The sequence below is a fragment of the Homalodisca vitripennis genome, chromosome 3 (assembly GCF_021130785.1).
Source record: "Homalodisca vitripennis isolate AUS2020 chromosome 3, UT_GWSS_2.1, whole genome shotgun sequence".
NCBI classification, from domain to species: Eukaryota; Metazoa; Arthropoda; class Insecta; order Hemiptera; family Cicadellidae; genus Homalodisca; species Homalodisca vitripennis.
The window spans coordinates 46,903,063-46,917,964 of NC_060209.1; the positions used below are offsets into that span (position 1 = coordinate 46,903,063).

Below are 14,902 nucleotides of genomic sequence, written 5' to 3' on the forward strand. Positions count from 1 at the left end.
ACAGTGGCGATGTCACCGCATGCAGTGTGATCTTCAGCCAACGAGCAATCGGCGAGTTAGGGTTCTAGTTTAGAGGTTAAACGTAATAACGCATCGTTTCGAACAGAGAATGGATTTTGATATCAGTACTTACAGAACGTATTTTAATAGTGAAACACTTACGTACAGAGGATTAAGTTAAACGCTATTATTGTTGACATTAACGCTTCACTGACTCGTTGGACCAAAATTTCAGTACAGTTACTGTGCGACTTGCGCAATATCGTTTCTCAGTGTCACACTGTGTATCGGTCAGCTACTTATGTACGAAACACTGGCTAGAACCACTGGTACTGCGGAACTGAGCTTGTGTAAAACGTTGACTCGTTGGACCAAAATGCCAGTACAGTTACTGTGCGACTTGCGCAATATCGTTTCTCAGTGTCACACTGTGTATCGGTCAGCTACTTATGTACGAAACACTGGCTAGAACCACTGGTACTGCGGAACTGAGCTTGTGTAAAACGTTGACTCGTTGGGACCAAAATGCCAGTACAGTTACTGTGCGACTTGCGCAATATCGTTTCTCAGTGTCACACTGTGTATCGGTCAGCTACTTATGTACGAAACACTGGCTAGAACCACTGGTACTGCGGAACTGAGCTTGTGTGTAAAAACGTTGACTCGTTGGACCAAAATGCCAGTACAGTTACTGTGCGACTTGCGCAATATCGTTTCTCAGTGTCACACTGTGTATCGGTCAGCTACTTATGTACGAAACACTGGCTAGAACCACTGGTACTGCGGAACTGAGCTTGTGTAAAACGTTGACTCGTTGGACCAAAATGCCAGTACAGTTACTGTGCGACTTGCGCAATATCGTTTCTCAGTGTCACACTGTGTATCGGTCAGCTACTTATGTACGAAACACTGGCTAGAACCACTGGTACTGCGGAACTGAGCTTGTGTAAAACGTTGACTCGTTGGACCAAAATGCCAGTACAGTTACTGTGCGACTTGTGCGCAATATCGTTTCTCAGTGTCACACTGTGTATCGGTCAGCTACTTATGTACGAAACACTGGCTAGAACCACTGGTACTGCGGAACTGAGCTTGTGTAAAACGTTGACTCGTTGGACCAAAATGCCAGTACAGTTACTGTGCGACTTGCGCAATATCGTTTCTCAGTGTCACACTGTGTATCGGTCAGCTACTTATGTACGAAACACTGGCTAGAACCACTGGTACTGCGGAACTGAGCTTGTGTAAAACGTTGACTCGTTGGACCAAAATGCCAGTACAGTTACTGTGCGACTTGCGCAATATCGTTTCTCATTGTCACACTGTGTATCGGTCAGCTACTTATGTACGAAACACTGGCTACTGGCTAGAACCACTGGTACTGCGGAACTGAGCTTGTGTAAAACGTTGACTCGTTGGACCAAAATGCCAGTACAGTTACTGTGCGACTTGCGCAATATCGTTTCTCATTGTCACACTGTGTATCGGTCAGCTACTTATGTACGAAACACTGGCTAGAACCACTGGTACTGCGGAACTGAGCTTGTAGCTTGTGTAAAACGTTGACTCGTTGGACCAAAAATGCCAGTACAGTTACTGTGCGACTTGCGCAATATCGTTTCTCAGTGTCACACTGTGTATCGGTCAGCTACTTATGTACAAAACACTGGCTAGAACCACTGGTACTGCGGAACTGAGCTTGTGTAAAACGTTGACTCGTTGGACCAAAATGCCAGTACAGTTACTGTGCGACTTGCGCAATATCGTTTCTCATTGTCACACTGTGTATCGGTCAGCTACTTATGTACGAAACACTGGCTAGAACCACTGGTACTGCGGAACTGAGCTTCTGTAAAACGTTGACTCGTTGGACCAAAATGCCAGTACAGTTACTGTGCGACTTGCGCAATATCGTTTCTCAGTGTCACACTGTGTATCGGTCAGCTACTTATGTACGAAACACTGGCTAGAACCACTGGTACTGCGGAACTGAGCTTGTGTAAAACGTTGACTCGTTGGACCAAAATGCCAGTACAGTTACTGTGCGACTGCGGTACAGTTGCGCAATATCGTTTCTTGCGCAATATCGTTTCTCACACTGTGTATCGGTCCAGCTACTTATGTACGAAAACACTGGCTAGAACCACTGGTACTGCGGAACTGAGCTTGTGTAAAACGCTTCACTGACTCGTTGGACCAAAATGCCAGTACAGTTACTGTGCGACTTGCGCAATATCGTTTCTCAGTGTCACACTGTGTATCGGTCAGCTACTTATGTACGAAACACTGGCTAGAACCACTGGTACTGCGGAACTGAGCTTGTGTAAAACGCGAAACTGATGTGGCGCGATGTAACCCATCTGCTAGACCACGCCACCGAGCTAAGCCCGTGTCACGGTCGTGCACGGCGCCGATTTGTTGGAGGCATGTGACACAGCCTTCCGCAGCCATAAACCATCCCCGCCAGTTAATCACTGTGACACGGGCTCTGTGTCTGTCTCCCGGCTGGCTTACTGGTAATCCACCGACAACCCGGACTGACTGCATGGTTACCACTCCATTGTCGACTTTTTTCAACGGCCACACATTTCTAGTATGGAAAAGTCCCTAGGTTTAATAGAACTACTATAATTACCAAACTATGTAAAAATTTACAAAATTAGTTAACTCTGATATTACGCATGTATATATTTATATTAAAACTCTTAAGCCTTATTGACAATATTGTTTTATACTAATACTGAATAATAAGAGTATTTTATAATTAGCCTCAAAATTATAATACATTTTAAGTTTGTTCAATTGGTACAGAACAAACAAATATAAAATATTAATTAATAAACAAACTCAATTAATGATTTTTATAACACTAGGCTTTCGTTCAATTGTTTCTAAACATAAAAAGCGTTTTTATTTATTTACAAGTCACTTCTATGAATGAAATAAAATAAAATAAATGGAGGGAGAGATAATTTGTTTGGTGCTATAAAAATAATGTATTTTTGTATAATTTTTCATTGTTATTTAAAAGCTAGAAACATAATGAAAACTTACATTAGTAACCTCTAAATTTACACTATAATTCTGGTTTCCTATAAGGCTTTTGAAATGTGGCACTCTTTTATCCTAAAAATAAACATAAAACTAAACTTCTGACGACAGGCTGTCGTATGTATTCAAAACCCACTTTGCCACTCCGTCTACACCTAGCATAGATAGTACGGACGCTTGCCACCGCTCCGCGAAGACCTGAGTGGGAAGGGTGTAAACAGACGAGCAAAGCGCAAAGTGAAGCAAGGGCCACATCAAAGCGGCATGGAGAGCAGGTGTGACTTTAAAATGCATAGAGTTGGGCCTCATAAAGGGCTGCAATCACTACGTACAAGTGAGATAGTCCCGCAGTTGTATTCAGCTCATTCGCGTATGAATTATCAAACAGACCTTGTCGGGTAAAACCGCATTCTTAATTGTTCCATCTAAACTTCCCCGTGTAGTGGACGGGATGGTTTCCACAAGTATCTCTAAATGTTTGATTATTCCATCCCAACTAAATCTGTCGCTTCGTTGTTTCCCTCTTGTGATCTACGAAGTATAAAGCTACTGAAGGGATCACCCAAATTATCAAACAGACCTTGTCGGGTAAAACCGCATTCTTAATTGTTCCATCTAAACTTCCCCGTGTAGTGGACGGGATGATTTCCAAAAGGATCTCTAAATGTTTGATTATTCCATCCCAACTAAATCTGTCGCTTCGTTGTTAACCTCTTGTGATCTACGAAGTATAAAGTTACTGAAGGAACCACCCAAATTATCAAACAGACCTTGTCGGGTAAAACCGCATTCTTAATTGTTCCATCTAAACTTCCCCGTGTAGTGGACGGGATGGTTTCCACAAGTATCTCTAAAAGTTTGATTATTCCATCCCAACTAAATCTGTCGCTTCGTTGTTTAACCTCTTGTGATCTACGAAGTATAAAGTTACTGAAGGAATCACCCAAATTATCAAACAGACCTTGTCGGGTAAAACCGCATTCTTAATTGTTCCATCTAAACTTCCCCGTGTAGTGGACGGGATGGTTTCCACAAGTATCTCTAAATGTTTGATTATTCCATCCCAACTAAATCTGTCGCTTCGTTGTTTCCCTCTTGTGATCTACGAAGTATAAACTTACTGAAGGAATCACCCAAATTATCAAACAGACCTTGTCGGGTAAAACCGCATTCTTAATTGTTCCATCTAAACTTCCCCGTGTAGTGGACGGGATGGTTTCCACAAGTATCTCTAAATGTTTGATTATTCCATCCCAACTAAATCTGTCGCTTCGTTGTTAACCTCTTGTGATCTACGAAGTATAAAGTTACTGAAGGAATCACCCAAATTATCAAACAGACCTTGTCGGGTAAAACCGCATTCTTAATTGTTCCATCTAAACTTCCCCGTGTAGTGGACGGGATGGTTTCCACAAGTATCTCTAAATTACTGTGGAAATTTTATTTGATTATTCCATCCCAATTAAATCTGTCGCTTCGTTGTTTCCCTATTGTGATCTACGAAAATTGGAATTGGCAACAATTGATCAAACTGTTTGCTATTAACATACATTTAATAGTGTTCACTTTAAGTGGCAGATCCCTATAGTTTCAACTTATATTTCACTTTGTTACCGATATAGACTTCAGCTAACTCTAAGCCCCTATCAAGTGGTGATCTATAAACTTTCACGATCCGTAATAGGAAAACAGAATACCACTGAACGGCCTGAACTTAAAATTAATTGGAGTTCCACAATGTGCATAATTAGTCGCTGTAAGAAAAATCTCTTCAACAGACGAGTATACCACGATATGGAGTGAATATTTAAAAACTACATTACCTTCCTTTGTAACAGTTGATAAAAATGACTTATTATTCCTGCATTAGGTAGAATAAATCATCTAAGCTAAGCCATAAAAGTAAAATCTTAGAGGGTACGGAACGGTGTTTGACCTTTATTGATACTTTTTTATTCTTCAGATTGTTGAAGTTGTCCTTAATTTTTTTTTCCAAAAAGAAGATATTTATATAGTTAAAATTAGTGGTTAGGGGAGCTGTTACAACTCTCCCTCGATTTGTAACTGACAGTGTCGTTTTACCGCCAATTTGAAGTCCCGGATATGGCAGAGTCGCTAACTGCGATCACTGCGAGGGTTTCAGTTAATTCCGACCGTAGTAGATCAATCACGGCGTCTTGACGCCTTCATAAAACTACTCATTAATCATCCGAGCACCGCGACGCCCCAAGCCGCTTCTCGCTCTTCGTCCTACCTCATTTGCCTTCTTTCTCCTTATCCCGTCTCTGATTGTCTCCTTTTCCACACCTCCAAACTTGCTACTGAGTCTGGAATTTCCTGATTGGAGACATCTACTTCCAAACTTGCTACTGAGTTTGGAATTTCCTGATTGGAGACATCCAATTCCAAACTTGCTACTAAGTCTGGAATTTCCTGATTGGAGACATCCAATTCCAAACTTGCTACTAAGTCTGGAATTTCCTGATTAGAGACATCCACTTCCTAACTTGCTACTAAGTCTGGAATTTCCTGATTAGAGACATCCACTTCCAAACTTGCTACTAAGTTTGGAATTTCCTGATTGGAGACATCCACTTCCAAATTTGCTACTGATTCCGGAAATTCCTGACAAGACATCCACTTCCAATTTGCTGCTAAGTCTGGAATTTTCTGACAAAGAACGCACACTTGCTACTGGTGCTGGAACTTCCTGACAAGACGCCTACCTCCAAAATTGTTACTGAGTGCGGAACTTCATACTGGCCATTAAATTAGACATAGTTAGCTGAAGTCATTTTATGTAAAAGCAATACAATTTATCTAATCAGAAATACAAATATATTTTTTTAATTTACGCATTCTACTATTTTGTAGTCTTACGTAGGGTCCTCTAAAAAAGGTTCCAAAACACATTTTATACTTATATAATATGAGCTAATATAGTGTAAATTGAACTGGGTTAATAATAACATGGTCCCAGTTCTCGCTCTGGAGCGCCAATGTTGGTAAAATTAATTAATGTTCATCATACATACTAGTTTTGTGGTCTACTAATTATACATTTTCCTATTATTGTAGTTTCTTTCATGCAAAGACGTGTAAAGGTATTAAAATGGAGGTTCGTATCTACTTTTTTTAATATGATGGATTCAACTTGACACAAAATTGAATAAGGGCTTGCTATATATATAATTTTTATTACAAACGTGTCTTAACAAAAAAAATATTGCGTCACTTCATATGGTAGTTTTATTTGTCTCAACGATCCAATTTATTTCTGTGTTGTTACAATATAACCTTCTTGTGTTGTGTCACATTGAAACAGAATACAAATTCCTGCGTCTTTTCAGAAGCACACCGCAGTAAGTGGGTATTAAAAGGAGTTTAATTATCTCTCAAGAAGCCCGAGCGATCAGTTAGACTCTTGAATTAATTGAGGTGTCGACCGGACGTGCTTCCGCGACACATTTTCGGATCTTCAATAACGGGAACAATTAATAATCCAAATTTGAAAAGCTCCTGGCGCCGTGTGGTCCCTCCCCCCCCACCTGTCCAAAGCAATTCCGTTATATTGAAAAATGGAAGTTAAAAAGGAAAGAGCCGCGCGCGTTGAGGACATCAAACTTGAATTGTCATTTGTCACAAGGGCGGGTTTGTCGAGCGGGGGAGGGGGGTTAATAATAATGGGGGCCACAGCTGTTGTAACTTGTTCTTTAAATCCACTTTGCCCCCTCCCGCCTACCGCATTAACCATCTTAGACACTGCATTTCGCCGAGTAGGGAGTTTTAAAAACACACCATCGCCGGGTCTTTACATGACATTTCTTATGACACCCCACGTCCCTCGGTAAATGATGGCAGATCAAGTATTTAGACTTTAAAACGAGCCACCCCATAATTCCCTCCCTTCCCCACTGGCGCGGACATGTGACTTCTTCAGTCTGCTTTACTTGCAAAATGTGAAGTGCTGTTCGGAAATAATGTTACGGATAGCCCCACTGCTCGTGAAATATGGTCTTTGCTTTTGTCAGTTTTAACACTTTTGTTTTAAATTCTCTTTTCACTTTCTTCTTGCTTATTCTTGATTCATAAATCCTCTTAGGTTAGATTTCTTTTAAAATAAAACTTATACGCTACACTTTACCAATACTATAAAGAGATCTCAACTAAATTTCCGGGATCATGGTTGTCTAGTATGAATCGGACGAAGTCGTGAAGTCCAACATAGTGGGATAGTATTAGAAGAAACCTTACCAACTTCATTCATAATAGTTGTAATGTTATTAAGTTCTTGTAAAAAATACTGTCGACATGGTGGTTTTTAAAATCGAAAAGGATCTTAAAGGAAGTCCTTGAAGGATCTTATGACAAAAATAATACAGCTTTCAGTATGACATTCTCATAGTTGTTAGTAGCATATGATATACCAAAACAGTATGGAGTTTGAAAAAAACGCTATTGGGAATTTTTGTAACGTGCTGCGAAATTTTATCCCACGAATTTTAACTTACCGTGTAAGTTTTCAAGATGATCCACTTAATGAAAAGACTATAAGCTTAGATAGGCTACAAATATAGACTCCAAACAGTGACAAGTTTTTGTGAAAAAAACATTGCTGCACCGTTTATACGATTAGCATAACTGTTACGATCAGCAAAACTAAAATACTTTCATACATCAAAATTTCTCAAAATTTCAACCCCGCCTGTTTTCGAAATCTCAGGCACTACTATAAGTATACTTTGTAACTGTCACCAACTTTATTGAATTTCTTAACCAAAATTTAAATCTCTATTCAGGTTTAAATTCCCCTTAAATATGCTATTGGAGTGATTCCCTGACAGCGAGAAGATCCCACAATCAAGGCGCGACAAAAGCTAAGGATAGAACGATTTCCCTCCCTCGACGTATTTTCTAAAGGCCCCCGCCGAGGCCTTGACACTCTTCTATTCATATTTCTGGAGCTTCGATCTGTCCGTGACTTTTATAGGTATGAGCCGTGCCACTCAGCGACAGAGACCGCGCTGCCGCCGTGACGCACTCAGCAGTATAGTGTGCAATATCGATAACTTTTCATTTTGGCTCATCTACGTCACTTATATGACGTTAGATAACAATAATGTACTGAAAAACATTTATAAAACAATAAGATTTTGGGTAGTTTTGGATACTGAATGAAAACTTATAAGTTTAAAAAAAAAAAAAAAGTAAAGAATGTCTTATTTTACCAGGCGAAGTTAGGGCTAAGAAGCCCTCTCTAACACTTAACCTGTTTTATTACAGTTTCTAAAATTATAAAGGGATTTAATTTAATGAAAAGTGCGGAAAACTTATATAGGTATGAGCCGTGGCACGCAGCGAGATAGACCGGCAGAGGTGACCTCGACAAACAAATATAAACACAAAGTGCGGTAGTGAACAGGTGACGCCCACTCGGAGAAGTAAACTGTAGTGTAAATGTGACGGAAGATTCCCCGCAGTGGAAGCCAATGACCATAAACGCTTGTAGATTGAAAGTAATCAAAAAGTGCAACTCGGCGAGCGAGTAATAAAGTTTGGCCCGATGTCCGGCGGCTGCATCATTTTAACACTTGGAAAGTAATAAAAACTTTATGCCCCGGGTCGCATAGGAATGGCTCATCCGTGGTCCATCATCTGTCGCATTGCTCTGAAATATTTTTGGTAATCCAGCTCTCCTCCCATAAAGGTAACTCAACTTTTTACAGAAACGAACATTATTGTGTGGGAACTTTTTATTGGCGCTCCCAAGCTCAACTGGAATCATTGTAAATCAGAGTTTATTGGGGTGCTTGGGCAGCGACGTCTCAAATTTGTGTTGTGAAACGGTTCTAATACAATTTCGAAATGCTAAGGAGGGGAGTCAGTGTGAGTGGCTCGGAATTACTTGGGTTTTACGACTTCAAATTTTGCTCGGATCGGGTAGAAGCCCACCGGATGGACCGGATGGAAAAATTGTTCCGCTTCGGTACACCGAGGCCGCGTCGCTTTAAACGATTTTTCAGAGAAATATTGGCCCAGTAGGTGGAGGGGCTAAATTTTAAGAACGTTCTATATGAAATATCTTATGTTAGTCCAATTTAAATAGGCCAGACTTAAAAAGTAATTTCACTAACAGTATTTATTAAGTATAATGATCATGATTTTAATACCAAAACCAAACACTTGAAGGTGAGACAAAAATTGAGCAAAGTCCATGTTCCGATAGAATGGAGCAAATAAATCATAATTAATAGCGATCAAAACTGCCTCAGCGGTATCCTAGCAACTGCAACCTCCCCCCCCCCCTTTTAAAATATTTCACTTTAAATGCATGAGTTTCTCCGTGAGCACGTCTTGATTGACCCAGACGTTTGAAGTCAGTAATTTGGATTTAGATTGACAATTTAAAATTGACTTATGTCGACGAAATAACGTCCGTCAGATCGGCGAAAGTCAGTTAGGGGATTGTAAATAAAATTCTTACGCCTGGCTGCAAAAAGTTGATGGCTATGTCCAGTCGTTTATTGGGACATAACGCTTGATGGAACCGTGGCTGTGCAGTCCTACAAGGTGATCTGAAGTCAACCAAACTGCCGCTCTTTCATGCTACGTTCCCATCAGTCAGCGACGAGTAGTTAACTTAGGCTAACGATTTGTTGTGGGTATTAAAGTAATTAACGACTTCATTGAGCTGAGTAGTTAGGAAGTTATACACTTGAGTTTATTTCATAACATTTCCATAAAGATTTTCATATGTACCAAAGTGGCCACTAAAGTAAGTTAAGGAAAATAAATTATTTATTCAATATTAATACTGCCATAATGATTGTTTTATCGGATTCCTGGTAAAAACAGATTCTTTCCATATTGGTTAGGGAGAGGGAATTTTTCTAACGTGTAAGTAATTATCTTGATAGGATACTTTTTAAATATAAAATACCAATAAAACCCTACAAACCAGTTGAGGATTTCAAATTTCAAACCGATCCAAATAAAAAACGAAAAGTTTCAAAATAGTTTTCTTGTAAATCCTTTTAAATAGTTTTGAGGGTAATTGAGCCATAATTTACTAACCTGAGACTTAAGTTTAATTATATAGGCTAAAATTCAACAAATGGACGTCTAGCAACCTGGAGATCCAGTGCCATTGAGACCATCAAGTTTGAAGATGTAACCATTTGAACATACAGTAACCTGAATGTCCAACAACATGGGAATCTTGAAGTACCGAGAACTCTTCTTACACACATATGTACACGACATGTAACACAACACTCAGAGTGCGTTGCACAATTCACAGTTCAAAAATAAATTTGATTAATGCGCTCAATCATTCTGTAAAGTGAATGCATGAGCGCACAGTCGTCCTTAAAATATGTAAGGTTCATCTAGACAACAACCATTATAAATAACCCAAAATTGTAAACATGTCTGCTAGTAAAAAAGAACTATATTTTATTGAAACGGCCATCTCTCATTGGTTTATAGGTTTGTATTTCTTTATTGGCGGAAAACTAAAATTATTGTTTTACGGTGAAACGTATATAAACAGCATTATCTAGGAATAGTATATATCATATTTATATCTTTTAACCTCCTAAATTTGCTTTTATCTGTGACGTTGCTACATGACTAGAGTTGTAAATGTCAGCCTACCTTTCCAAGTGCTTGACGATGTCCTCATAGGCAGCACGGCAGTTCTCCCAAATTCCAGATCTGCGCAAAAACAAACAGTTTTATGCACAGATTGGCAATTTCAAAGTAAATTTATTCCAGCAATTAACAATAGATCCTTTGAAATTTCTGCAGAGTTGAATTTCAAAGGAAGAACAAATTTTAGAGTCATATTTGATTTTTCTGAGAGATGACCGCTTTATATGTAGATATACGACAAAAGTGGTGTAATTTCTTAAACATACGAAATCTTTAAAAAGAAATAATAATAAATTAAAAGCTAATATAAATGAAACAGACACATAACTTACCAAGGAAATTACTCTTGAAAAATGTAAAATATAGGACACTAACATTAAACTGATCAAGCGACAATATGTTGTACACACTAATAAATTTTTACTATTTAAATACTCATTATACACACATACAGTGTACATAGACAATGACATAGGTTTACGGAATACGAAAATATTTCACATATCGTACACAAATTCCTACATTTCTACCAGCAAAATCCTTTGTTTATACAGAAATATTAAAAATAATGGCTTTATCTTTGTTTCTTATATTGCGTTTTATAATTACCTTCATTTATAAATATATTTTACACATTGGTTTTATAATTACATGTTTTCCATCTTACACATAATCCACCATATCCACTGATTTTATTTTATTGTTAATGTTATTGCATGTTTCTGTTATTGGCTATGTTTGCTTCCGTGAATTTTAAAGCTGATTAGCCTTTTTCTACCTTGTAACTATTATTCCTCGACTATTTTTACTCCTTGTACTATCGCTATCACTGCTACTTCCCATATATTATATAATAGCAGTGACCTGCCCTTTTTATGCACTTATATAATTTTATTTTTAATCCCTGCTGTCGCTTGTGCAGTATTTGTGTTACTATAAACTATACTTCAACATTTAATAGTGTTGTCGCTTGTACTATGGACAGATACGATTTAGCTAAATATTTTAAGCAAGTTGGTAATTGAAATTTTAAACCGTTTTTTTGTATTTGGTATAGTATTATAATATAATTGTCTTAAAAAAGCAACAAAAGTTTTACAATCAATAAATAAACACGAAGATTGTAACAGGCATAACAATACTTAATGATAACAAATAATTAGAATTAATTGTAAATTAATATCAATTCCGTTTTTTAAACCAAGAACATTACATAACACAGTCTATTAAACGTAGCTTCAGTATTGGAATAACGATATACCTGTACACAAGGGTAAAGTTATATTAAAAAAAATCAAATAAATTAACTTAAACTGATCGTAAATTTGGAAATAATTATTATTATTCTTTTGAGGGAGCTATTCGTTCACAAAAAGTCACTTGTGTCTGACGTTATTTACCATTTTCAGTGTATTATGTCACCCAGGAAATTAATCAGGACATTGGATGCATCGATAAATACAAAGGCTTCTAGTAACGCTAAACAAGGCGGGAGAACGCCTTGAAAGGACCGAAGCTAATCAGAACCCTGAGACAGTATTAACTGTGTTTTTCCGAGTTTCTTTTACAACCCTCCTCTCGTTTTGCCGTTTAGGTAATAATCAAAAGCTGCTTCATTTTCAATCAGCGACTGTCTTTGAACGCTATTTGTGAAATAATTTACCGCCGGATTTTTCAAAGACGCTGAGTCTGATTAAAGGCTAATTCCAGCGCAAACATCGTGATTGAAATGACCGACGCTTATCTCCTGCGTAATGGTGGGTTATCAAAGGAGTGGGCCTTCTTTGTGTGCTGTGTGTAATAAAAGGATAATGTTGAAAATTAAAAATTTCTGTAAGTTGACGACTATGGTGCTGAAAATGTTTTAGAAAATGTCTTTGGCTAATACGGTGCTAAACTAAAATCACCAAATTTTCTGTGACTAACCATAACAGCTTTGGGAAGGAATTGTCTGAATGAAGTCGTTGGAGCTCCTTACCTTCTGGGTTTGACAGAAAGCGATGGTGGTACCCGAGGAAATAGTTGGCTAAGTGGGCAGTTACTGCTCGAGCCGGGACAGTTAGCTGTCGGTCAGCCACGCTGGATGGAAGATAACTGCGGGGAAATGGAAGCATAACGACCAGCACGAGGTGTGAAGGATGGTCTTCGTTAGTGACCTAGTCAACGGAGGAAGCAATTTGGACGTCGAGCAGCAGCCGCGCCAATTGGAGGTAATGGCGTGACGCAGCTAGCCGTATTGCTGACACAGGCGTACGTCGTGCCGAGCCTAGAATGGGCATTTCTCTCAAAACTGCCCATTGCCCGTGTCCGAGCACACAGCCGTTGGTCACAATTGTCATAAACGTTTAGATGCCCACACAAGAATAACTTTCTCGGGATTACAGTCCAGTAACACCTACAGCAAAACGGCGTTACACTGTTTACACTGATGTTTAATTCAATACAGAGGTGCAGCAGGCATTTCGTATTACAGCAAAGCCTCGGTTGTTCAAATGATTTGCATTTTAATTACAATAAGCCTTTGATCTGAGTCGAGCTGAGAACGCCCTCTGATTGCGAATAGATGGATTATTCCATCGCGAGGAAAGAGTTGAAGGGAAGCGATCCTGTGTTCGGAAAGATCAAACTCACCTTTACTGTCGAGGGATATTAGAATAAAAGTGAAAGCAACATCTAACATTGTTGGATAACAAATTCAATTTCTCCTATGAGGGTATTCGCTGCTCACTATTGCTTTGTGTCATTGTTCCGAGAAAAAGTATTATTTTGAAAGTTTCAATCCAAACTATGGAAAATTATTCAAACATTTAGAACTACACTTTATTAACAGAAATTTGTATTCTTGTGGAATCTACTATGAAGTTCTGTTAAATCAAATTCGTCAGCCCCACCATCACGCCTTGTAAAAATACGGTCGAAGGGGTTACTTGTAAGCAGATCACAATTTGCCGGTCAAAAGCGTCAACAAGGAGAGGAAGACTTACAAAAGACGTCCCAATGGTAATGGAAGCAGCCTCGTAAGGAGACCAATTGGATTGTCTAACAGGATTAGACAAAAGTTCTGGTGAAGCCCCGCACGAGGTTAAGACAACATACGTCTTGGCCGACCTGCTGAATCGACTCTTTTCACCGCACCTTTACGTCACGTGTAGCGAAAGCAAAGATTCCTGCACGTAACTTCCACATAAAATAGTTTATAAGTTTTGAATATGAAATTCTATAAATAAAAATGAAATGCAATTAGTGAAATCAAAGAAAGCTTGAAATCAAAGATGTATCATTAGGGTTTAAGCTATAAATTGTCATGTCTATTAAGCGTGCAAGAGTATTATTTTCATTGAGCGCTAATAATCTGTTACAATTACAATATGATCACAATTATTAATTTATGCATTTAAATTACTAAAGCATAAAAATTGTTTACGATAGTTTAAAATTTACAATAGGGCTACTAATTAAAGATATCAGGTGGGTGACAATGTTCCTTACTTCGATGGTATATACAGTACAATTATTATTATTTTCAAATTTATATTACTTACAATAGTGTTCTAATAAAAGGTTTTCATTTCATTTAGCACTCGATTAAAATTACAAAACTCAAGATTTTCAAATAAAAACTTTTGAAACATTAAAAAAGTTCTTTTGAACGAACCTATTACGTTTTAGGCCACACTTAAATAAAGTGCAATAAGGCCAATAAAGTCCAATAAAGCGCAAGAAGGCGTTAATAATTATTTTCTTCTCTGACAAGCAGTTTAAACAGCTTGTAACCTATCGTACAAGGCTAAAAAAATTGATTTATTCTCTTACCTGTCGAAGAATGAGGATTTGTGTTATCCTACATTTCATAATTACCACGATGTCTTAAGGAACTGTAAAGCCATGCTCTCAGGATAGCAAAAATGATATACCTGGCAATAGCGTCCATGGCGGGCAGGGGCTGACTCTTGATGATCGAGCCGTCGGGGCGCGAGAGACCAGGATGATGGCCAAGCCCAGGGTTGAGGATGGCGGTGTGAGGATGCTGCCCCAACTGCATAAACTGCATGTGGTTCAAGTGGGTAGGAGGATGGTTGTACCCGTTGGCGAGAAGTGGCGACTTCTCCATCCTAGGGCCATCTGGAAGCAGAAAGGTCATTCTTTAAATTCTTCAAAGCTGTTTGACGGACAAGGAAGACACATTTCTCAGTTCATT

At 38.6% G+C, this 14,902-nt stretch overlaps 1 protein-coding gene across 6 annotated transcripts in view; it reads right to left on the minus strand.

Annotated features, from left to right (window-relative positions):
- The window catches only part of LOC124356859 (dachshund homolog 2), a 209,661-nt gene that overhangs the window by 97,809 nt on the left and 96,950 nt on the right, over window positions 1–14,902 (minus strand). For all 6 annotated transcript variants that reach the window (XM_046808129.1, XM_046808128.1, XM_046808127.1 and 3 more), the window contains 2 exons: window positions 14,619–14,826; window positions 10,708–10,767 (listed from right to left, as the gene is read on the minus strand). In XM_046808129.1, coding sequence (XP_046664085.1) covers window positions 10,708–10,767; window positions 14,619–14,826 — 268 coding nt within the window. The remainder of the gene's footprint in view (window positions 1–10,707; window positions 10,768–14,618; window positions 14,827–14,902) is intronic.